The sequence below is a fragment of the Amblyomma americanum genome, chromosome 11 (assembly GCF_052857255.1).
Source record: "Amblyomma americanum isolate KBUSLIRL-KWMA chromosome 11, ASM5285725v1, whole genome shotgun sequence".
In the NCBI taxonomy this organism is placed as follows: domain Eukaryota; kingdom Metazoa; phylum Arthropoda; class Arachnida; order Ixodida; family Ixodidae; genus Amblyomma; species Amblyomma americanum.
In genome coordinates, this window is record NC_135507.1 from 83,369,251 (window position 1) to 83,385,948 (window position 16,698).

General features: G+C 48.5%; 1 protein-coding gene across 1 annotated transcript; it reads right to left on the bottom strand.

The window, feature by feature from the left end:
- Positions 1-4,069: 4,069 nt before the first annotated feature.
- On the bottom strand, positions 4,070-14,500 carry LOC144109758 (serine/threonine-protein kinase PLK1-like). Its single transcript, XM_077642554.1, has 6 exons — positions 14,384-14,500; positions 10,979-11,086; positions 9,941-10,057; positions 8,274-8,578; positions 6,086-6,092; positions 4,070-4,168 (listed from the first exon to the last, which is right to left on the bottom strand). The coding sequence occupies exons 1-6, from the start codon at positions 14,498-14,500 to the stop codon at positions 4,070-4,072; spliced, it is 753 nt and encodes a 250-aa protein (XP_077498680.1).
- Positions 14,501-16,698: the final 2,198 nt, after the last annotated feature.

Here is a 16,698-nt window from a genome sequence, read left to right on the forward strand (position 1 = left end):
TGAATAGCCCGAAGGGGGTCCCATGGCCGCATCGAAGGTCAGTCACCTGCACTTCAGAGCGGTAACGTAGGAGCGAAAGGATCCCACCGCAGTTCGCAGAAGCTTTCACGTGGAGCGTGGGACCGAAAGGCTACCACTGCAGTTTGCAGAAGGTTCCACGTATAAGGAAAAGCACAGTCTAAGACGAAGTTGTTTTCGAAGCACGAGGATTCCGACGACGTTGGCTTAGTCAAACCCGGCCGCATTTGTCACGGCTCATTTGCAGTCCCGCCGCTCGCCGGTTCCCCCGTCGTCCCCTCCGGGAGAAACATGTCGCGTGTGGGTCCGGCGTTGAGAACAAAAGACAGGTTCACCAAAGCCTTTCTCAGACAGCGGAGGGCCGTTTCATCCCGTAAACAGCAGGGGGGGGGGGGGGAGGACCCTTGTAGGCGCCACCACCTGCAATCCTGGCGCCGCAACCACATCGACGGCCCTTTGAAGCCTCTGTCGATTGATGATTCCCAGTGGCTTGAATATTCTTGGCATGTTGGCGTCTCCAAACGTAACACCGCTCACCGCGTCATTCCTGCGTGCCCACACGGCCTCACTACGCCCAAACTATATATGTCAGACGCGTCACTTCCATTCCTTAAAAATCAATTTTCATTTCATTTTCCTTTCCTTACGGCGCAGTTTGGGCGTCCACAGAGATATGGGATACAGGCCTCACTTCCTTTCCTGAAAACCCATTTTCATTTCATTTTCCTTCCCTTGCGGCGCGGTCCGGGTTGTCCACCAAAACCTGTGACAGGCATCCTTTCCTTGCCTTGCGCTCCCGTAGCGCGCTATCTGCCAGGGCAGTTGCGTACATTGTGAGGAGGAGGAGTAGGGACGACACCGGCCGACGACACCGGCCTTTTTGCCACACGAGCTCCTTAACGCTGTCGCATTGACATTGTATCTGCCTCTATCATCCTCACATTTGCTTTCAGTTGTTTAGACATGTGGATTGCTGCTTAACACCAGTTGAATTAAGGATCAATAAACCTATAGCGAAAATCATCAACCGCTACTTGAGTGGAGGGCTTCGGAATAATTTCGACCACCTGCGGATCTTTAAAGTGCGCTGGGCGCCGTAGCTGGCTGGGCCGCTCTGTGTAGTAAACGCAACTGTAATAAATAGCATATCAGTACACACGCTTTGTCGCCCCTCCCTTTGTTTCCTCGAGCAAGAATCCCTTCCGCAGTTATTAGTGGGAACGCTGCATCCGCGGACTGGGAGTGCAGGGCGGAAGCCTGTCCCCCATATTTCTACTATATATGAAATAAGAACGGTAAACTGGGCAGGTTGGTAGGGAATCATGTTTAACTGCGCAAAGAAACGAAGACAGAGAAGAAGGCACGACACGAGCGCAGACTATCAATTGATTTTTTAATCAAGGAAAAAGCCTATATATGTATCTTCAACCCGCGGAAAAGCATTCTAAAAAACCGACAATGCAAACACTATCACACACTATCTTGGCACATGTAAAGTGATGCCACTGTGGTCACAACCTAAAAGCAATCTCCGCATCGTCAGAGACAAGACACAAAACAAACAGCAAACTCACGGGCACCCTCCTGTCAAGCTAACACTCCATACCGCCTGCTTACGCTAAAAAACTGCGCAAAAAAGGTATCTCCCTATCAATCAGGCCTACAGATGGTGATGCTACACAGTCATTTGATTCTTTCTTGATCAGGTACGCTTCGACCAACTCCCTGCAAACCTGATACCTGTGTTTAAACAAGACGCTGGTCTTGTTCAATCGAGGAAAACGGTCTTTGCACCCTTTGCAGTGCAAGGCGAGACTGGAGGAAGCTGCGCCCTTTAACGACCTGCGATGCTCTGCTAACCGCTCGTTAATACATCGGCCCGTCTGGCCGATGTACTTCCCACAAGAGAGGGGCACTTCATACACGACTCCAGTTTTACACCCTGTGAGCCTGGTTTTCTGTTCGTGCGCTATCGAGCACTCAGCTGCAGCACGATTGCTCTCAGGCTCGAGCTTCTTTCGCACAGCACCACAAATCCTTGCAAGCTTATTCTTTGCCGTGAAAGTCAGGTCCGCCCCGTATCTCGTCCCCACTTTTTTGAGCCGGTGTGAAATTCTATGGACGTATGGAATGCCCACCACTTGTCTACGTCCACCGTCCTCTTTTTTACTAGCATGGGCACTCCCCACCTTAACCAGGATCCTTTCGAAGAACTGAGCCAACACCTGCTCAGGATACCCGGCTTCCGTAAGCCTCTCTACCTGCCCCAGGCAGCTAGCCTCCACTCTGTGGGTACAGGATTTCCCAAGGGACGCTTTTAAGCTTGAAGTCGCGACACCCGCCTTGACGAGTTTGGAATGCCCCGAACTGAAGTTCAAGAGAGGGTTTTTCGTCCCAGGGTGATATTCCCAACACACTCTGTTCTCTAGATAATGGAACCTGAGGTCTAAGAACTGTAGGGTAGCTTAGCTGGGTAGTTCGATGGTGAATCTCAGGCCGCTACCTGTATCTTGGAAGATTTTGACGACGTCCGGAACTGCCCTGGGAGAGTTCGACTTAAGAATGAATAAAAAATCATCGACGTAACGAAACACGTTTAGCGCAAGGTCAGCAAGATTTTGCACCAGTTCCTGATCCATCCTGCTCAAGTAAATATCGCTCAACACGGGTGCCACACGGGAGCCGATGCACACACCCGATTTTTGGACGTACACCTTTCCGCCCCACCCAACAACGGTTGACTCTAGGTAAAAAGATAGCAGCTCCAGGAAACTTTCTATCGAAACCCCACAACCCGCCACAAACACCAACTCGTCATTGCCTTTTACAATGCAGTATTTCACTCTCTTCATGAGCTGAGCATGGGATTGCGAATTAAATAAATCCTCCACATCGATGATGAAGGCAGAGTACTTTTTCTTATCCAGCCTAGACAGGTACTTTACCACACTTGCAGAATTGTTCACCAAGAAAGGATCCGAGAGCTTGAGTGAACTCAAGTGTCGCTGTAGAAATCCCGACACGACATGCTGCCAAGTGCTGCGCTCGGATATGATTGCCCTGAACGGAACGTCTTTCTTGTGGGTTTTTGCCGTGAAGAACAAGTCCAGAACATTACCTTTACTATTGTTGGTTGCAGCAGCCAGTCCGCCAAGGCTCATCTCCTGCAACAAACCAATGGCTTTCTTTTTGATGGCAGCGGGCTTCACAGCTAATTCTTTGAAGTTCTTTTCCACCGCCTCATCCGCTTTTTGGGCGAATATCCCTTCTGGAGCGAGGACAAAAAACCCTTCCTTGTCTGAGAGGAGAGGCCTCGGGCCCTCAGCGACCAAATGGCCATGTTTCGACATTGGTAGTTCACTACGCATGCGCGAGGCGGCGCCACCAGTGCAAGCGCTACGTCCGCGCCAGACGCCTCGCAGCTGTCGACCGAGCCGGGTGCCGCGCAACCTCCCTCCTAGCGCTCGCTTCAATTGTGTCTCAGAATGCGGACAAACGCAAGTACTTAATTAATAGCTGACACACACATCAGTGACACAAGCAGCAATACCGCCCTGAAGGCTTTCGCCTCACCGCACTTTACGTCAACAAAGTGCCCCCCTGAATTTTTTCTCTTTGTGAGACGGCAAAGATTGTTCTTCCAGCAGGAGTGCAAATGGATACAACAAACAGAGATTAATAAAATGTTTATTCAAAAGTCCAATGTTAAAATTTCAAATCGCATTACAGCCGTGGCACAGATGAGAACTGATTCACTGCAATCGCATTTGGAGTCCTATCGCAGCCTTGGCAGTAACGGCACAGGCACTTTAAAAATATTATATGTACATGTGCTCCAATGACAAACAATTAACAGTGCATGTCAACAAGAAAAAAAATGCCTTAAAGATTGAATGAAAACAAAAGCTCCCTAAATCTTGGGTTGTGCAAATAAAACATCGGTTACAATAACAAAAGCCGAAAAAGAAAAAATCTGGAACTGCTCAAGCACTAATTACGTGCAGCCGTTCCCGTGTGGGCCTTTTCAATTGGACACGCAGTCCGATTCAGCTCAACCTTCGTTTTTCTCCGACTCGTGTCTGCGGTCGGTTGAGTCCTGGGCGGTGCCGAGAGCCTCCATGTGAGGCAGGCAGATGGGGAGGAAGCAGCCCTGGAAGGAGAGGGCGAAAAGCATTCGGGGGCTGTGGGGATATATCAATGCCATAAACTAGTCTGGGTGATTAGCACTTCTGGAAAAAAGATGTCGAGGACCTGTCGAGATCCGCAAGTTGCTGCTCGTACTCAAAGAAGAGAACGATGTAAACAATAGGTACGGGTAGAAAAAAAACAAGGAAGCTTGGCAATGTGTGCGCTTGTAGACTGTCTTCCACGCGAACCAATAGCTGATGATTCTCAACAATGAGAGTTCTGTTCCACAGGACCAAGCGCAGATAAGTTGTACACTTGCCTGAAAGGCCACATCGATGTATAACGAGTCGTAGTAGGATTCACGGAAATGTTTCTAATATGCAGCTCAGCTGGCCCAATTCTAAACATTTTAAAATCAGCCTGTATCAGTAATTCATGTTGAACACACTGCAAATGGCCGCATCGCAAGATACCAGTAACGGAGCTGCGCGTGTTACAAATAGTAACATTCAATATATGCAGGCCGGCTGCACTGAGGGCTAGTTGTGTAATTAACGTTAACCCGTGCAGAAGCTGTTTTTTGATGTTGCCACTCAGAATGCATTTCCCTTCTTCGATTCCGATGGTTACAGGCATACGTGCTGCCTTCGTTGACATTATTAGTTATGTGTGCCGCTAATATTCACAGCAGTTTTGCCCAACGTGAAATATATCTCGGACATAGAATAAAGACTCAAAAATGTTTTGCGAAGATTTTGTTCTTGCAAGTAGCCATATATTGTTCCGTGAATAAAAATTGCTGCATAACCTGCAACAAACTTTCATGGGAGAAATTTTCATATCAACAGTATTTGATCTACTATGAGTGACTTCCCTGTCGTCGCGACGGACCTCGTTTCTGCTAGGAGGAAAAAGAAAAGCTACGAGAATATTTAATACATTCGAAGCAGTGCGAAAGCACAATTCGTGCTGCGTGGAAGAGGAAGAAGAGCAGGCAGTGCCGAGAGACGGAGAGCTCGCCCTAGGCCAGCTGGGAACAGACAAGGCAACAGGGAACGGACGATTTTGCTCGTGGTCGGCACCCGTCGGATTAGTGCTTACGCACGAAAAGAGAAATTTGTAGCTCTGACATTGGCGCGTAGAATGATACAATGTTTCGTTTTGACACGAACTAGTGCAGTCAGCAAAATAATTCCGTGTTCTTTCTAATTCACTTGCACAACAGTAAAGAATGATCTGTGCGTAAACTTACGCTTAGACGTAATGTCAGGTGCCCGAGGCATAAGCCCGCGCAAGCCTCCACACGTACATAGAAGCAAGAAAGCCGGGGAAAAATTCAGTTTACTCATTAAACCTGTACCCACAAAAAGCGACTCACTGGCGCTGATTCTTCATATGCGCTATTGCCGCATACAACTTAAGACACAAGTGGCAAATGACCCTGAAAGGAGTCCCATTCCAGCCGATGCGGTCGGCCGATTCTCCACCTTCACCGACTATTCCTCTCTGGCCCTTGACCCATCCCTATGGACCTCCTATAGTCGAATACAAGTCAACTAAAATACGGCTTTTCAGCGTCAGAGGACATTCTTTCAACCAGTGGAGTAAGTCGATTCTCATCACCCTGTATATGAGACAATGGAGGGAGCGGCGCCACAATGCAGAGGCGACTATCCCTGACCATAGAGCTGTAGGGACTGGACTATCTTCTTTCATCAGCCACTGACTCCACCGATTGTTGCACCAGCAGGATTATGAGGTTCGGTCAACACCAACTAGTACGCGGGTTTTCCTCCGAACCGCACCCTTAACGCTATCGCGTCAAAAAGATTTTGAGCTCCTAACCGACCCTTGAGAAGAAGGACACGACAAAGCTAATGGCCTCTTCACCAAGTGTAGGAAACTTCATTTGCTTTCAGTTTCAACTACTACAGCGCACCTGGTGACTGCAGGAGACGTGATGTAAAAAAACAAGCAAAAAAACAGAACAAATATTGGACATCCACGCAGCATGACAAGTTAATGTCGGTGGCTGAGTTGTCGGAAGCATCGCGGAACGAAGCTGCTTTCTCATCGCCGTCGCAGGTTCGAGTCGTTCTCGAGGATAAAGTTATTTCAGCTGCATTCCGTTGCCATGACAACACTACGACGCTCCAGTTGGATTTCCGCCACCCGCTACAGGAGGAATCGGCGCGGACGTCAGCATTGTCTGGGCTACGATATGTAGAGCAAGTTTCTTGCCCCCGAATTACCCCTCCTTCGTAATCTACAAGAACCATTACTGTAAGCATGCATTTATCTCGGAGACTTTTTCTTCTTAGGAATGCTGCTTTGTTGCTCCTCTGCCTCCACAGCCATGTGATTGCACTCTGTCACGTGACTCGACGCGACAAACACATAGCAGCGGAAACTGGCCACACGCTCTGAGTGCTGTGCAGTTTACAACCCTTCAAGCCCACTGTTCTCCGTGTCAGAATTCATGCCCCACTCTCATTGGTTGACTTGGTCTGACGTCACGACCTCTGCCGAACAGTAACAAATTATATGCGGCGACGAGCACAGCTTTTTATCCGAACGTCAGATATAACGCTCATGCGTTCAAAAGAAAAATAAACCACGATTGAAGCAGTACAGCACACAGTCACACAGCTGCGGAGTTGAAAGTTGAAGCCTACCTCTTGTCATGAACTCGTGGTGCATAATGGCTCCGATGCTCGGCCGCATAGCGGGCTCCGGTTGTAGAATCCATCGGATGAGGGCGCTCGCGTCTGGGAACACAGTCGAGGGAACCTCGAATTCGTTCCATTTGATTCTTACGATAGTCTTTGCCTTCGTCGGTGAACTGAAGGGGTTACGCCCCACTAGCAGCTTGTACCTGCGGAAAGCAGTTTGCGGCCTGTCAGTGTCCGCGGTAATCCGCAGTGTCCGCACTCTATCTGGTGGCCGCCATCTCAGCCCTGCACAGCTTGAAGGAATACGGGCACAGCATTGCTACGACACCCCTACCGGCCAATCACCAAGAAATGGTAACGTAACTGCGGGCAAACGACGCTCGTGATGCACGTAAGAGCGCGCTTTTGAACGTGAAGAGTATGATCTGATTATTTTAAGATGAAGAGGAATATTATAGCAATTTTTGTCCATATTTTCTCTGCAGCGATCATTACTTCCTTCCTGGAAGATACGTATGCCCGGTTGCGCACCTGAGAATCACGCCAACAGGTTTTCAACCGTACTTTCTCGACAAATGAATTAACTCCACTTCCCGTCTGGTGGCCGGCGTCGGCGCATTTCAACATATGAGGCGTGTCAGTGGAAGGACTTTGCAGACGACTGCCAGCCAGGTCGGTGGCAATGAGGGTTTCAAAGAATAGTTTCGGCTTGTGGCGTAATTAGATCGTTCTGAGAAATAGCCTTAACTAAATGAGACAGGGAAGAAGGAAGAAGCACATTTGCCATCTTTTTTAATTCTTTGTCTCGTGAAGTCTGGGCTGTTTTATGGAACAATTATAATGAGCGGCCAATTTACTGATTCTTAGGTTTTCTCGGAACCGAAAATTAAAGCACTATAGGGTTCAAAAACAGTAAAGAATAAGGCTCATGATATCTATCACAAATATCCGCAAGTGCTTGGTCCCTATAAAAGCACGCCTGTCAACATAGTGGAATGGGCAAGCACAATTTATCCCTTCGGGGTACAGTGACTAGTTGAAATACGAAAAAATATGGGGCGTGCAATTTGCTCTAAAATAAATTACCCAATTGTACATGGCGCCTAGTTCATTCGTAAAATTCACATCTATTTAAGTCGACGTAACCAGACTGCGAGCAGAACTACGAAGTTTGAACACAACCCATCACCACCGTCAACTCTGGCCCGACTTGCTTTACCAGCTCAAAATACAAATAAATGTCACGGCCATGATTTCTTCCGTCGTTATTGTCACCACAAGGCAAGGCAGGCAAGGTTTTGCAAGCTTTTATATCCACATTTCAAACAGTAGACTCTTCCTTTAATACTTTTACAGTCGAATATACCTATACGATACGTATTGCGAACTGTCGTTGCAATCATTAACGCGTAACCAGTTGCAAACAGTTGTGCGCAGTCATCAGGTGAGACTCACATGATGCACCCGACGGCCCAGATGTCCGCCTCGTAGCTGTAGCCCTTCATCGTCAGCATCTCGGGGGCCATGTAGTTGGTGGTGCCGCAGATGGACGTAATGAGTTGCTCCGGGTAGTGGACGCGGGTGGCGAGTACGAAGTCGGCCACCTTGAGTTGCGAGCCTGCGGTGAGAAGCAGGATTCCGAGCTTCAGGTATCGGTGAATAACCTGCTCCTGCATCAGGTACTCGCAGGCGAGGAGCAGCTGGCGCAGGTGGTGCCGAACCTCTGGCTCCGTCAGCGTCTCACGGCACTTGTGCAGCTCCTAAAGAAACTGCGGAATAAATGCGCTAATGAAGCCTGGGGAAGACCCTTGAAGGCTAGCCGCGCTTAAGAACATGATAAAGAAAATGGGGTCCTTCAGGATTTAGCTAGGCACATGCAGGACATTTGTTCAAATCACGGCAGTCTGGAGAAAGCTTGATTGAAGTAATTTCTCTCCGTTGTACAAAATACATTGCCCACACCAAAATATTAAATGACAGTTTTCGAAACAACGAAGGCAGTTCTGATTTCTTGGCTGCACCCTAAATAATGACTCAAGAACGCAATCTGGCCATTCTCGCAAAAATTGCCGAAACAAATAAATAACCAAATACACATTCGCGTAACCCAATTTCATAGAAGCAGTTTGGAACATTGACAACCTTAAATATCCTCTCATCAGGCCTTGAAAAATAGATAAGTGAAGTGCCGTCAGTTGCGTAAGATACAAAACGTCTCTTACGCAACTGGCGGCACTTCACTTATCTATTTTTCATGGACTGATGCCGTCAGTTGCGTAAGAGACAAAACGTCTCTTACGCAAAAGTGTGCCCAGCGGTCGCATTTCGGTGGAGGTAAAATGCAGGAGGCCCGTGTACTGTGCGAAGTCAGTGACGGTTAGAGATTCCAAGGTGGCCTAAAATATTCCGAAATTATTCCACTACAGCGTCCCTTACAATCTGTGTTGTTTTCAGAAGTTAAAGGGACCCAGGCAGGGGGATTATCAATAAAGTTTCGATATATCTGGGATGTTAAAAGACGACGGTTCATAATTATCCCAAAGCAAGAATTATTTTAATGCGTTTTGTGGAAGACGAGTTATATGCAGACAAAATTTTACTTCCGCGTCCTCGCGCCTTTCCCTCTCCTCTCGCACGCCACAACGGCAGCGCTCCTCCGCAGGACCCACTCACTCTGTCCTTCTCTAACTCCGCCGGCTGCGGCGCGCGCGGAGTGGCCTCGGCCGCGGTAGCGCGTGACGTCTGAAAGAATTTGGCGCTGTGAACCAATGATTACCCCCGGCGGCAGTCGTTATTTGCAAGGCGTGACGTCGTCTGCCAGGTTTTCGCGCAGAAGCTCCGCACCGCCCGTTGACGCGTAGTGGAAAACGGAAAAATTTAAAAAAATTATTGTAAATTTCCCCCTCGCTTTTGAGGTCTCGAACGTGGCATGAAGGGTCGGGGGCCTGTACTCTAGAGAATGCAAACATTTTAAATCCAAGCTCAAACAACGCTTTCTGTGTCCCTTTAAGCACCATTAAACGAAATGAAAACAAACCTTGATGACATTAGCCATATTTTCGAATGTACGCAAAGAAATTAAGTGGAAATATATACCACCGGAAGCAGGAATGTTAACACACCAGTCTTGTGCATAGCTCCAAGTTGATGTACACGTTCTGGGCGTCCTCAAAGTGGCTGTGGAAGCGAACGACGTTCTTGTGGCACAGGGTTCGGTGGATGTTGATTTCGTCTTCGAGCTGCGGACGACAAATTAATGAATAACCTCGGAAAAGGTTGTACTAAGCGTGAAGAAAAGAAAGTAAAGTGGTAGACTAAGATGCTGGTACTTATGATTAATAAAGATGTACGCTGAAATGACAAAAGCCATAATGATGGCAAGGGTAATCAGTCACTAGAGTTGAATTTTGACATATATCATATGGGGCCGGATCTCACCGTATAATAGCCAATAGTTTGTTTTGCTTAACTCTGACGCTTGAAAGCCGCAGAGCATGACTAAAGAACAGTGACCTACATGTAAGAGGACTTAGCGGGTTCGATATCTAAAGTAGATTGTGTAGCATAATAGAATACGGCCGCAGGGCCGAAATCCACGAAACGTTTGTGTTTGGAACCGGCAGGCTTTGACGTCTAGTTATTTTAGTGTATGCGTGGGTAGGGCGAACATTCTAGGTGGACGAGGCGGAGACAACAGCCGATCCGCGATCACACAATCTTTCTTTTGCATTCGATAGAGGGCGCTACTCATTTTGAACTTGCGTGCGAATCCTATACCGTAGCTCAACCTACATTACTTTCGTTTTCCTATGATTCGGTGAGTCTGCCCGCCTCGCTGCGCCGGCGTAGCCAGAAACAATGGCTGGGGTTCAACGTGGTGTCAAATCAAGCGTCAGGGTGAAGGTGAGGTACCCAATGGCCATGCACTTATGGTCCCGCGGTCATACTGCCATAGTTTGGGTCATACCACCTAGGAGTTAAGTTCGGTTTGCTCTTGTGAGGCATTGAACGTCATTGCCTGATGCTCATCGAAATCGGAAGTTGTACTCTCAGGAGCAGAGCTCTCACTCTAAAAGCCACAAAAGGAATTTTTTGTCCTCTGTATCCAATTAGAAAAATTTCTTCCAATAGAGAAGATACAGAGTGATATAGGAACTCACATATTGCCGGTAAATCTCCGATTTAAGATGACTCTTGGAGACGATTTTGCCTGCGTACACGATGTTCGTTTTTTTGTCCACGAACTGGTAGCAGTGCGCACATCCGCCCTGAAAAAGAAATGCCGGCCTTGTTGCAAGGACATGCAAATGAGTTCTGAATGCTTTCGCACTGTGTGACTGAAACACTCACGCAGTGGATTCCTTCACTGGAATGTGAAATTGGCTTGATGCATAAGTGCTAAAATAGACCACAGCACGAAATTCAAAACAGCTGGGACTAACACAAGCTTAACGAGGTATGTTTCAAATGTATGATTCAGTTCACAAAGCAGAGCAGACTGGAATAATTTGGAGGCAGCCCTTACAAATTCAAGGGAAAAGCGCAAAAGTAAAGTTTTTCAGCGGAATTCTCCAGTAGTGGTTCACAATAGACTTTCTGAGGCGTTAAGATGCCTTTTATTGTCACAGTAATGCCTGTATAGTAGAGGGTGTCAGAAAACATGAGAATTGCATTAACTAATAAACTGAGTAATATGACTTTCAAATGATAAATCTTCACAAAATCACAATGTCTGTAAGCGAGTTCCACCGGTTTTGCACAGTCGCGGTCGTCCGGTCCACATGACGAGCTACCCTCCGTCCGCCTCCCAAAGGAAGAACCAGCCGCGCTCGCTCAGTGCATGGTTATAGCGCCCTGCTGGTAATATGGAGTTCGCGGGTTCGAATCCGGCTCCGGCAGCCACGTTTCAATCGAGGCGAAACGCAAACAGCGAACGTGTGCTGAGCGACGTCGGTGCCTGTTAAAGATCTCCACGTTGACTAATTCATTAATTATGCGGTGTAAATTTCTGGAGCACTCTTTAAGGGCACCTCTTTATCTTTTCCTTCCTTCATTCCTGCCTTCCCTTCATTCGCAGTTCAGGTGTCCACCGAGATGTCAGAGCAATCTTTCTCGTTTGGGATAACCAGTCTTCCCAAACGAGGAGAGAGAAGGCCGAGTAGAGAGTACACCCTCTACCTCACGGCACGGTTGAGCCGAGCCGGTCTGTTAGCACAAAGCGCTCCTTTGCATAAAGATGCACTGTCAAGCTATGTTATGATCGTTTGAAGAGTCGCAGTAAAGAATTTCTTGATAACAGCCACCCGTAGTCAGGACTACTAACAGAAAAGCAACCGTATTCTGACCACCACAAGAGCCGTCTGTGCCAAAAGTAATTAAACAACCAGATTTGATTCTCAGCTGCAGAGTGGAGACATTACTGTACCACTAAAGTCTGCAACGTCTGGAAAGGTCAGCCTAAAGCAGGGACACATGTCCTGCGTGGCGCTCTGGTCGCTGCTTGCGAACTGCCGCCCCACCTGAAGCAGGGACACACGGAAGTGCGAGCACCGATTCTCTCAAGTCCGCCCACAGCCGGTGTCTCCTTGACATCGCACAGCAGTGCCTCTGTGTATACCCATCACGTCCGCCCAGGAATGACAACACAGCCCTGCTAAAACAAAGACTGCTATATTCGAGTAGCGACAAATCATGCCTGTGCAAGTAGCGAGTTCTCGGCAAAGGCGCCGCCTGTGGGGCCGTCGCGCAATGAACGGCGCTGCGCCTGGCTGCCCTGGTCGTCGCTAGGCCTATAGCCTAATTCGCGTCGAAGCAGCACCCGACGGCGCTTCTGGAGTCGCCTCTGCTACAATAAGCGGCTTACTCGTGAGATCGCCTCCGCTCTTCGCAGTATTATCTCATAATAAAATTCAAATATGGTCGGTTTCAGCAGCGGACCTAGCGAACGCTAGTCGAGCCGCACCGCAATGGCGGGCAGCGGCCGCTGCAAAGCTGCTGTGGCACCAAAATTGCTTGAATCGAGTCATGGAGGAAGGAAATCACAAGGACTGGCAGCTGTGTGCAACTAGCGACAGCATGCCCTGCACAAGAGCCGAGCTTTCGGCAACGACCCCTCCCGCGGGTGACAAACCTTGCTGCCTTGCTGCCCTGGTCGCTTCGATGCCTCCGCCGAGGACGTTTCGGAAATGGCCAGCGCTGTATTATAAAGGTATTACTATAGTCACCGCTTTATTGTGAGCCCAGTCTCATAATAAAATAAAGATGTGCACGATTTCCGCGCTGCCTTCAGCAGAGGAGATAGCAGTAGGCCAGGCGAGCAGGAACAGCAAAGCGGCTAAAGTATGAAATTTGCTTTTATCGCAGTTATCACTTCAACCAGCCTAGGCATTAACCAATGATTGTCAAAAATAACTTATTTTTGACATTCCCCTCTCCCAGGGCGCGTTATGAACGTTATCAAACAATACTAGCGCATTTTTCAGACGCCGGCAACCGGCATTCCAGGCTGGCAATGCCGGTGCCGAGAAGAGCACCCCTACGTCATCATGACGTTGGTGCTCTCCGCTGTGGCATTGGCTGCCGCTTCCAGCCGGAGAGGGCACGCCGGAAGCGGTGGATATATCTACGCGGTTTGATGCATCCGGCGCTCGCCGGACATGTGTCTCCGCCTTAAGGCTTGTCCAAAATTTTTAAAAGTATGCATTTTGAGTTAGAAGACCGCTCTTCTGAGGCATTTTCAGGAAGACGTTTTTCTTAGTGGTCTGCTACATCCGAATACGGCTGAGAGTCGCAAACAAGCAGGCTGGTTAATTGATAAGAATGGTTAAATTTTTACCAATTATCGTAAGACTCTTTCTATACGAGAGGAGTGTTGCCCACCGTAGGTAATGTTATCAGTTTTTAAAATTTCGAAAATGCTGTTGCCATCGGCGCTGTGGCCCAGAAAATTTCAGATTTTCGAAGAGTTACGCGAACTGGAGATGCTGCTTTGCCTGCAAGCTTCTTGAAAACCTGCTTGTTTAGGCACGATGTATCCAAAATTTGTTCGGCCAGAGCGCAGGCGGTAACCGCGTTTTCGAAATTCTAAAAACAACTATGAATATTGCTAACGGTGGGCTACACGCCTCTCAATAATTATAAAACCGTACAGCAATAGCTAAAGAGAAAACTATTCGGTATTGGTTAACCAGCCTGCTAATTCGCACATCTTAGCTGTATTCTGCGTACTCCAGCGCTCGCAATGCTATGCCGCAAATGCGGTCTTCTAAATCAAAAAGCCTATTTTAAAAAAAATTGTCTAAACTCTTAGGTGAAACGCCCTGTACATAGAGCTTACGGGCCACCATTCATTCTGCGCACTGCTAACTTCCGTGGCAAGGTTACGTTTGCAAAAAGATGTACATTAACCTACTCGCACAGCGTATGAGCTCTCAAGCCTTATTTGCGTTCTATCCAACGCACGAAGTGACATCAGCAATTAATATCCTGGTTTCTTTCACGGCTTCCTGTTATAAGAGGCTGTGCTATAAGGGTACCAGAACGCCCGTTGTCATAAGGCGACATACCTTGCCGAGGAGCTTGCCGCGGGTGTATTCCGTCTGGGAATTCGTGTCGATGACGACGTCGGGAAATTCGGCGGTGGTCGTCCCAGTGCTAGTCAGAATCTCTCCGCCAGCAGCCATCATCAAGAAGATAAAACGCGATCTCGATTCCACGCTTTCCACAGCTGCAATGCACACTACCGCACAAGCACCAGCGACTGGTCTCGACACTGCCGTTTCTGACCGGTGCGCGATGGTTTTGAAATGTAGGTTGAGAAGAAGGCACGCTGTTGGTTGGCGCCGCTGGTTGCGGAGATGCAGGCAGTGGCCGCACCTAGTGGGCGTGGCCGTCCTTTTGTGGACGCTCTAGCAATCCCTTTCCTTATCTCCCTTCAGGATGCATCAGGTCATCCAAGATGCTGGGCTTTCCTCGAAATTGAGCTGTTTTCGGCTGGGAAGACTTGTACGTCATGGGGCTCGTGATAAGCTAGAATGGGTACCATGAGCAGCCTGTACTATCTCCGCCAGTGTCAGGCTCCCTCCTAGGACTTGAATCACGCTTTCCTGCTTTGAAGTTACAACGAAAAATTGCATGCCCGAATATTTGTTAATCATTTTTCAGGCGGGAGTCGGCGTGTGAGCATGACAGAACTTATCTGTTATTAATTTCATTTGAGCAAGTGTGAAAAGTACGTTCTTGCGTCGGATGGGTTTCGTGCTTTGGCTTATGGCGCAAAAACGAAGTTTTCAAAGTTTATATGACCACGTGTTTTCACGCAGTGCCTTAGCCTGTACATATTCTAATGATTTTTCTGGTAGCAATAATCACGTGGTGCTAAACAGTTAAGTGCTCGTGTGCAGGACTTGTGTGCTCAGCTGATCAAGATAGACAGTGAAAACTCCACACTATAGCCGTGGGTGGATGCCCTGGAAAGGTAGCTGGAATAGGGAGACTAGGGAAAGCCGAATCCTCCGGGAATTAAAGGTGGCCAGAAATGAGGAAAGCGTTGCAGCTACCGACATTGTGAATGAAAATGGCGGACATGCCAGTGCAAAACATGAGCACGGAAGGTGCATTGGCTTGTGTAGCTTGGACAACTAAAAGGAAGTAGGTCAGGAAGCATGAATCCAGAGCCACTGTGCAAAAGTGACTCATAAGGAAGGGAGTGATAGCTAGGAGATTAACACTGAAAACCCGAGAGATGAGGTCAGAGCCAAGAGTCTGGGAAGGGACAAAGCCACAATGGTGGTGGAAACAGCAAGGCTGACGAAAGTCCGAGATAGGGAGAGAGTACACGCAGGCTTATCGCGGGTGACTCCAACCTGAGACACAGCGCTCCAACTATACTTGAGGGGGTAATGCAGATAGGTGAGTGGCAGTGGGGATTCTCAAGGCGAGTACAATATGTGGAGAGCTACCGCAGACGCAAATCCGCCGTTTTCCCAAGATAATGTGCGTTTTGAGGAATAAGCGTAAACTGTTCTGCTCCCCAGAAAACAGTTTTAAAGCAAACGCGTGTGGGTGACCCAGGCGAGATCCGGTTCCACGAGATCTTTATTCCGCCTCTCAAGTGTTGTGTGCTTGAGAGCTGTTGTCATCTGTCCTTTGTGCATGCGCTGAAGAAGGCGATGGTTTGATCTTAACCAGTGGAGAGGCGTGCATGAGCAGACCGGCCGTCCGAAAAAGAATGTTTGTAAGGCGTCAGCTGGAATAAAGGCCCATTCCCACCACGGACTGTTGGTCGGCGGCGCCCGCATCACGTGTTCAGACGTGAATAGAAACTGTTCTGCTGTCCGATGTTGGCAAGCGGACACGGCGGATGAAAAAAGCAGACGACGCACTGGGCGAACGAAAGTTGCTAAACTGCTTTGAAGTGATTGGCAAAGATGGGAAGCAGGAAATATAAGCAGACGAGCTTTTGTCCAAGCGCTACAGACCCGGTCCCTCGGCACTCCTAGCCCTAAGAATGAACGAAATGAATTCGCATACCACAAACATATAATCTGAAAATACACTTTGAAGGGAGGCCCTCCAGCCGATGGTGCCTACTGAGTTTCCACCTTGACTCATTATCACCCTCTCCCCGCTGACAGGTCACATTAGGCCGGCTAGTGTTAAATCCCAGGGGGTGGCAGGGGAATGGGGAGCAAATGGTGACTTAATCGGATTAACCGCGCTGTCATGTAAATCGGTCACAATGAGAGAGGCATTTAAGGCAGCCGAAACTATTCCAGCAACTCTACTAGACACCCTACCAAAGCGTTGCGAAAAGTGGGCTGGTTGCCTGACCTAGCACGCAAGCTTCGCGCCACGCCGCTGAATCCCGCTGGGACAAGGC

Bases quoted from the DNA above. Each gene is read 5' to 3' on its own strand.
- LOC144109758 (XM_077642554.1), bottom strand. From the start codon at position 14,500: ATGGCTGCTGGCGGAGAGATTCTGACTAGCACTGGGACGACCACCGCC. The intron at 11,087-14,383 runs GTATGTCGCCTT...TTTCTTTTTCAG, and splicing joins GCGGCAAGCTCCTCGGCAAG to GGCGGATGTGCGCACTGCTA. The intron at 10,058-10,978 runs GTGAGTTCCTAT...TGTCGTCCGCAG, and splicing joins CGGAGATTTACCGGCAATAT to CTCGAAGACGAAATCAACAT.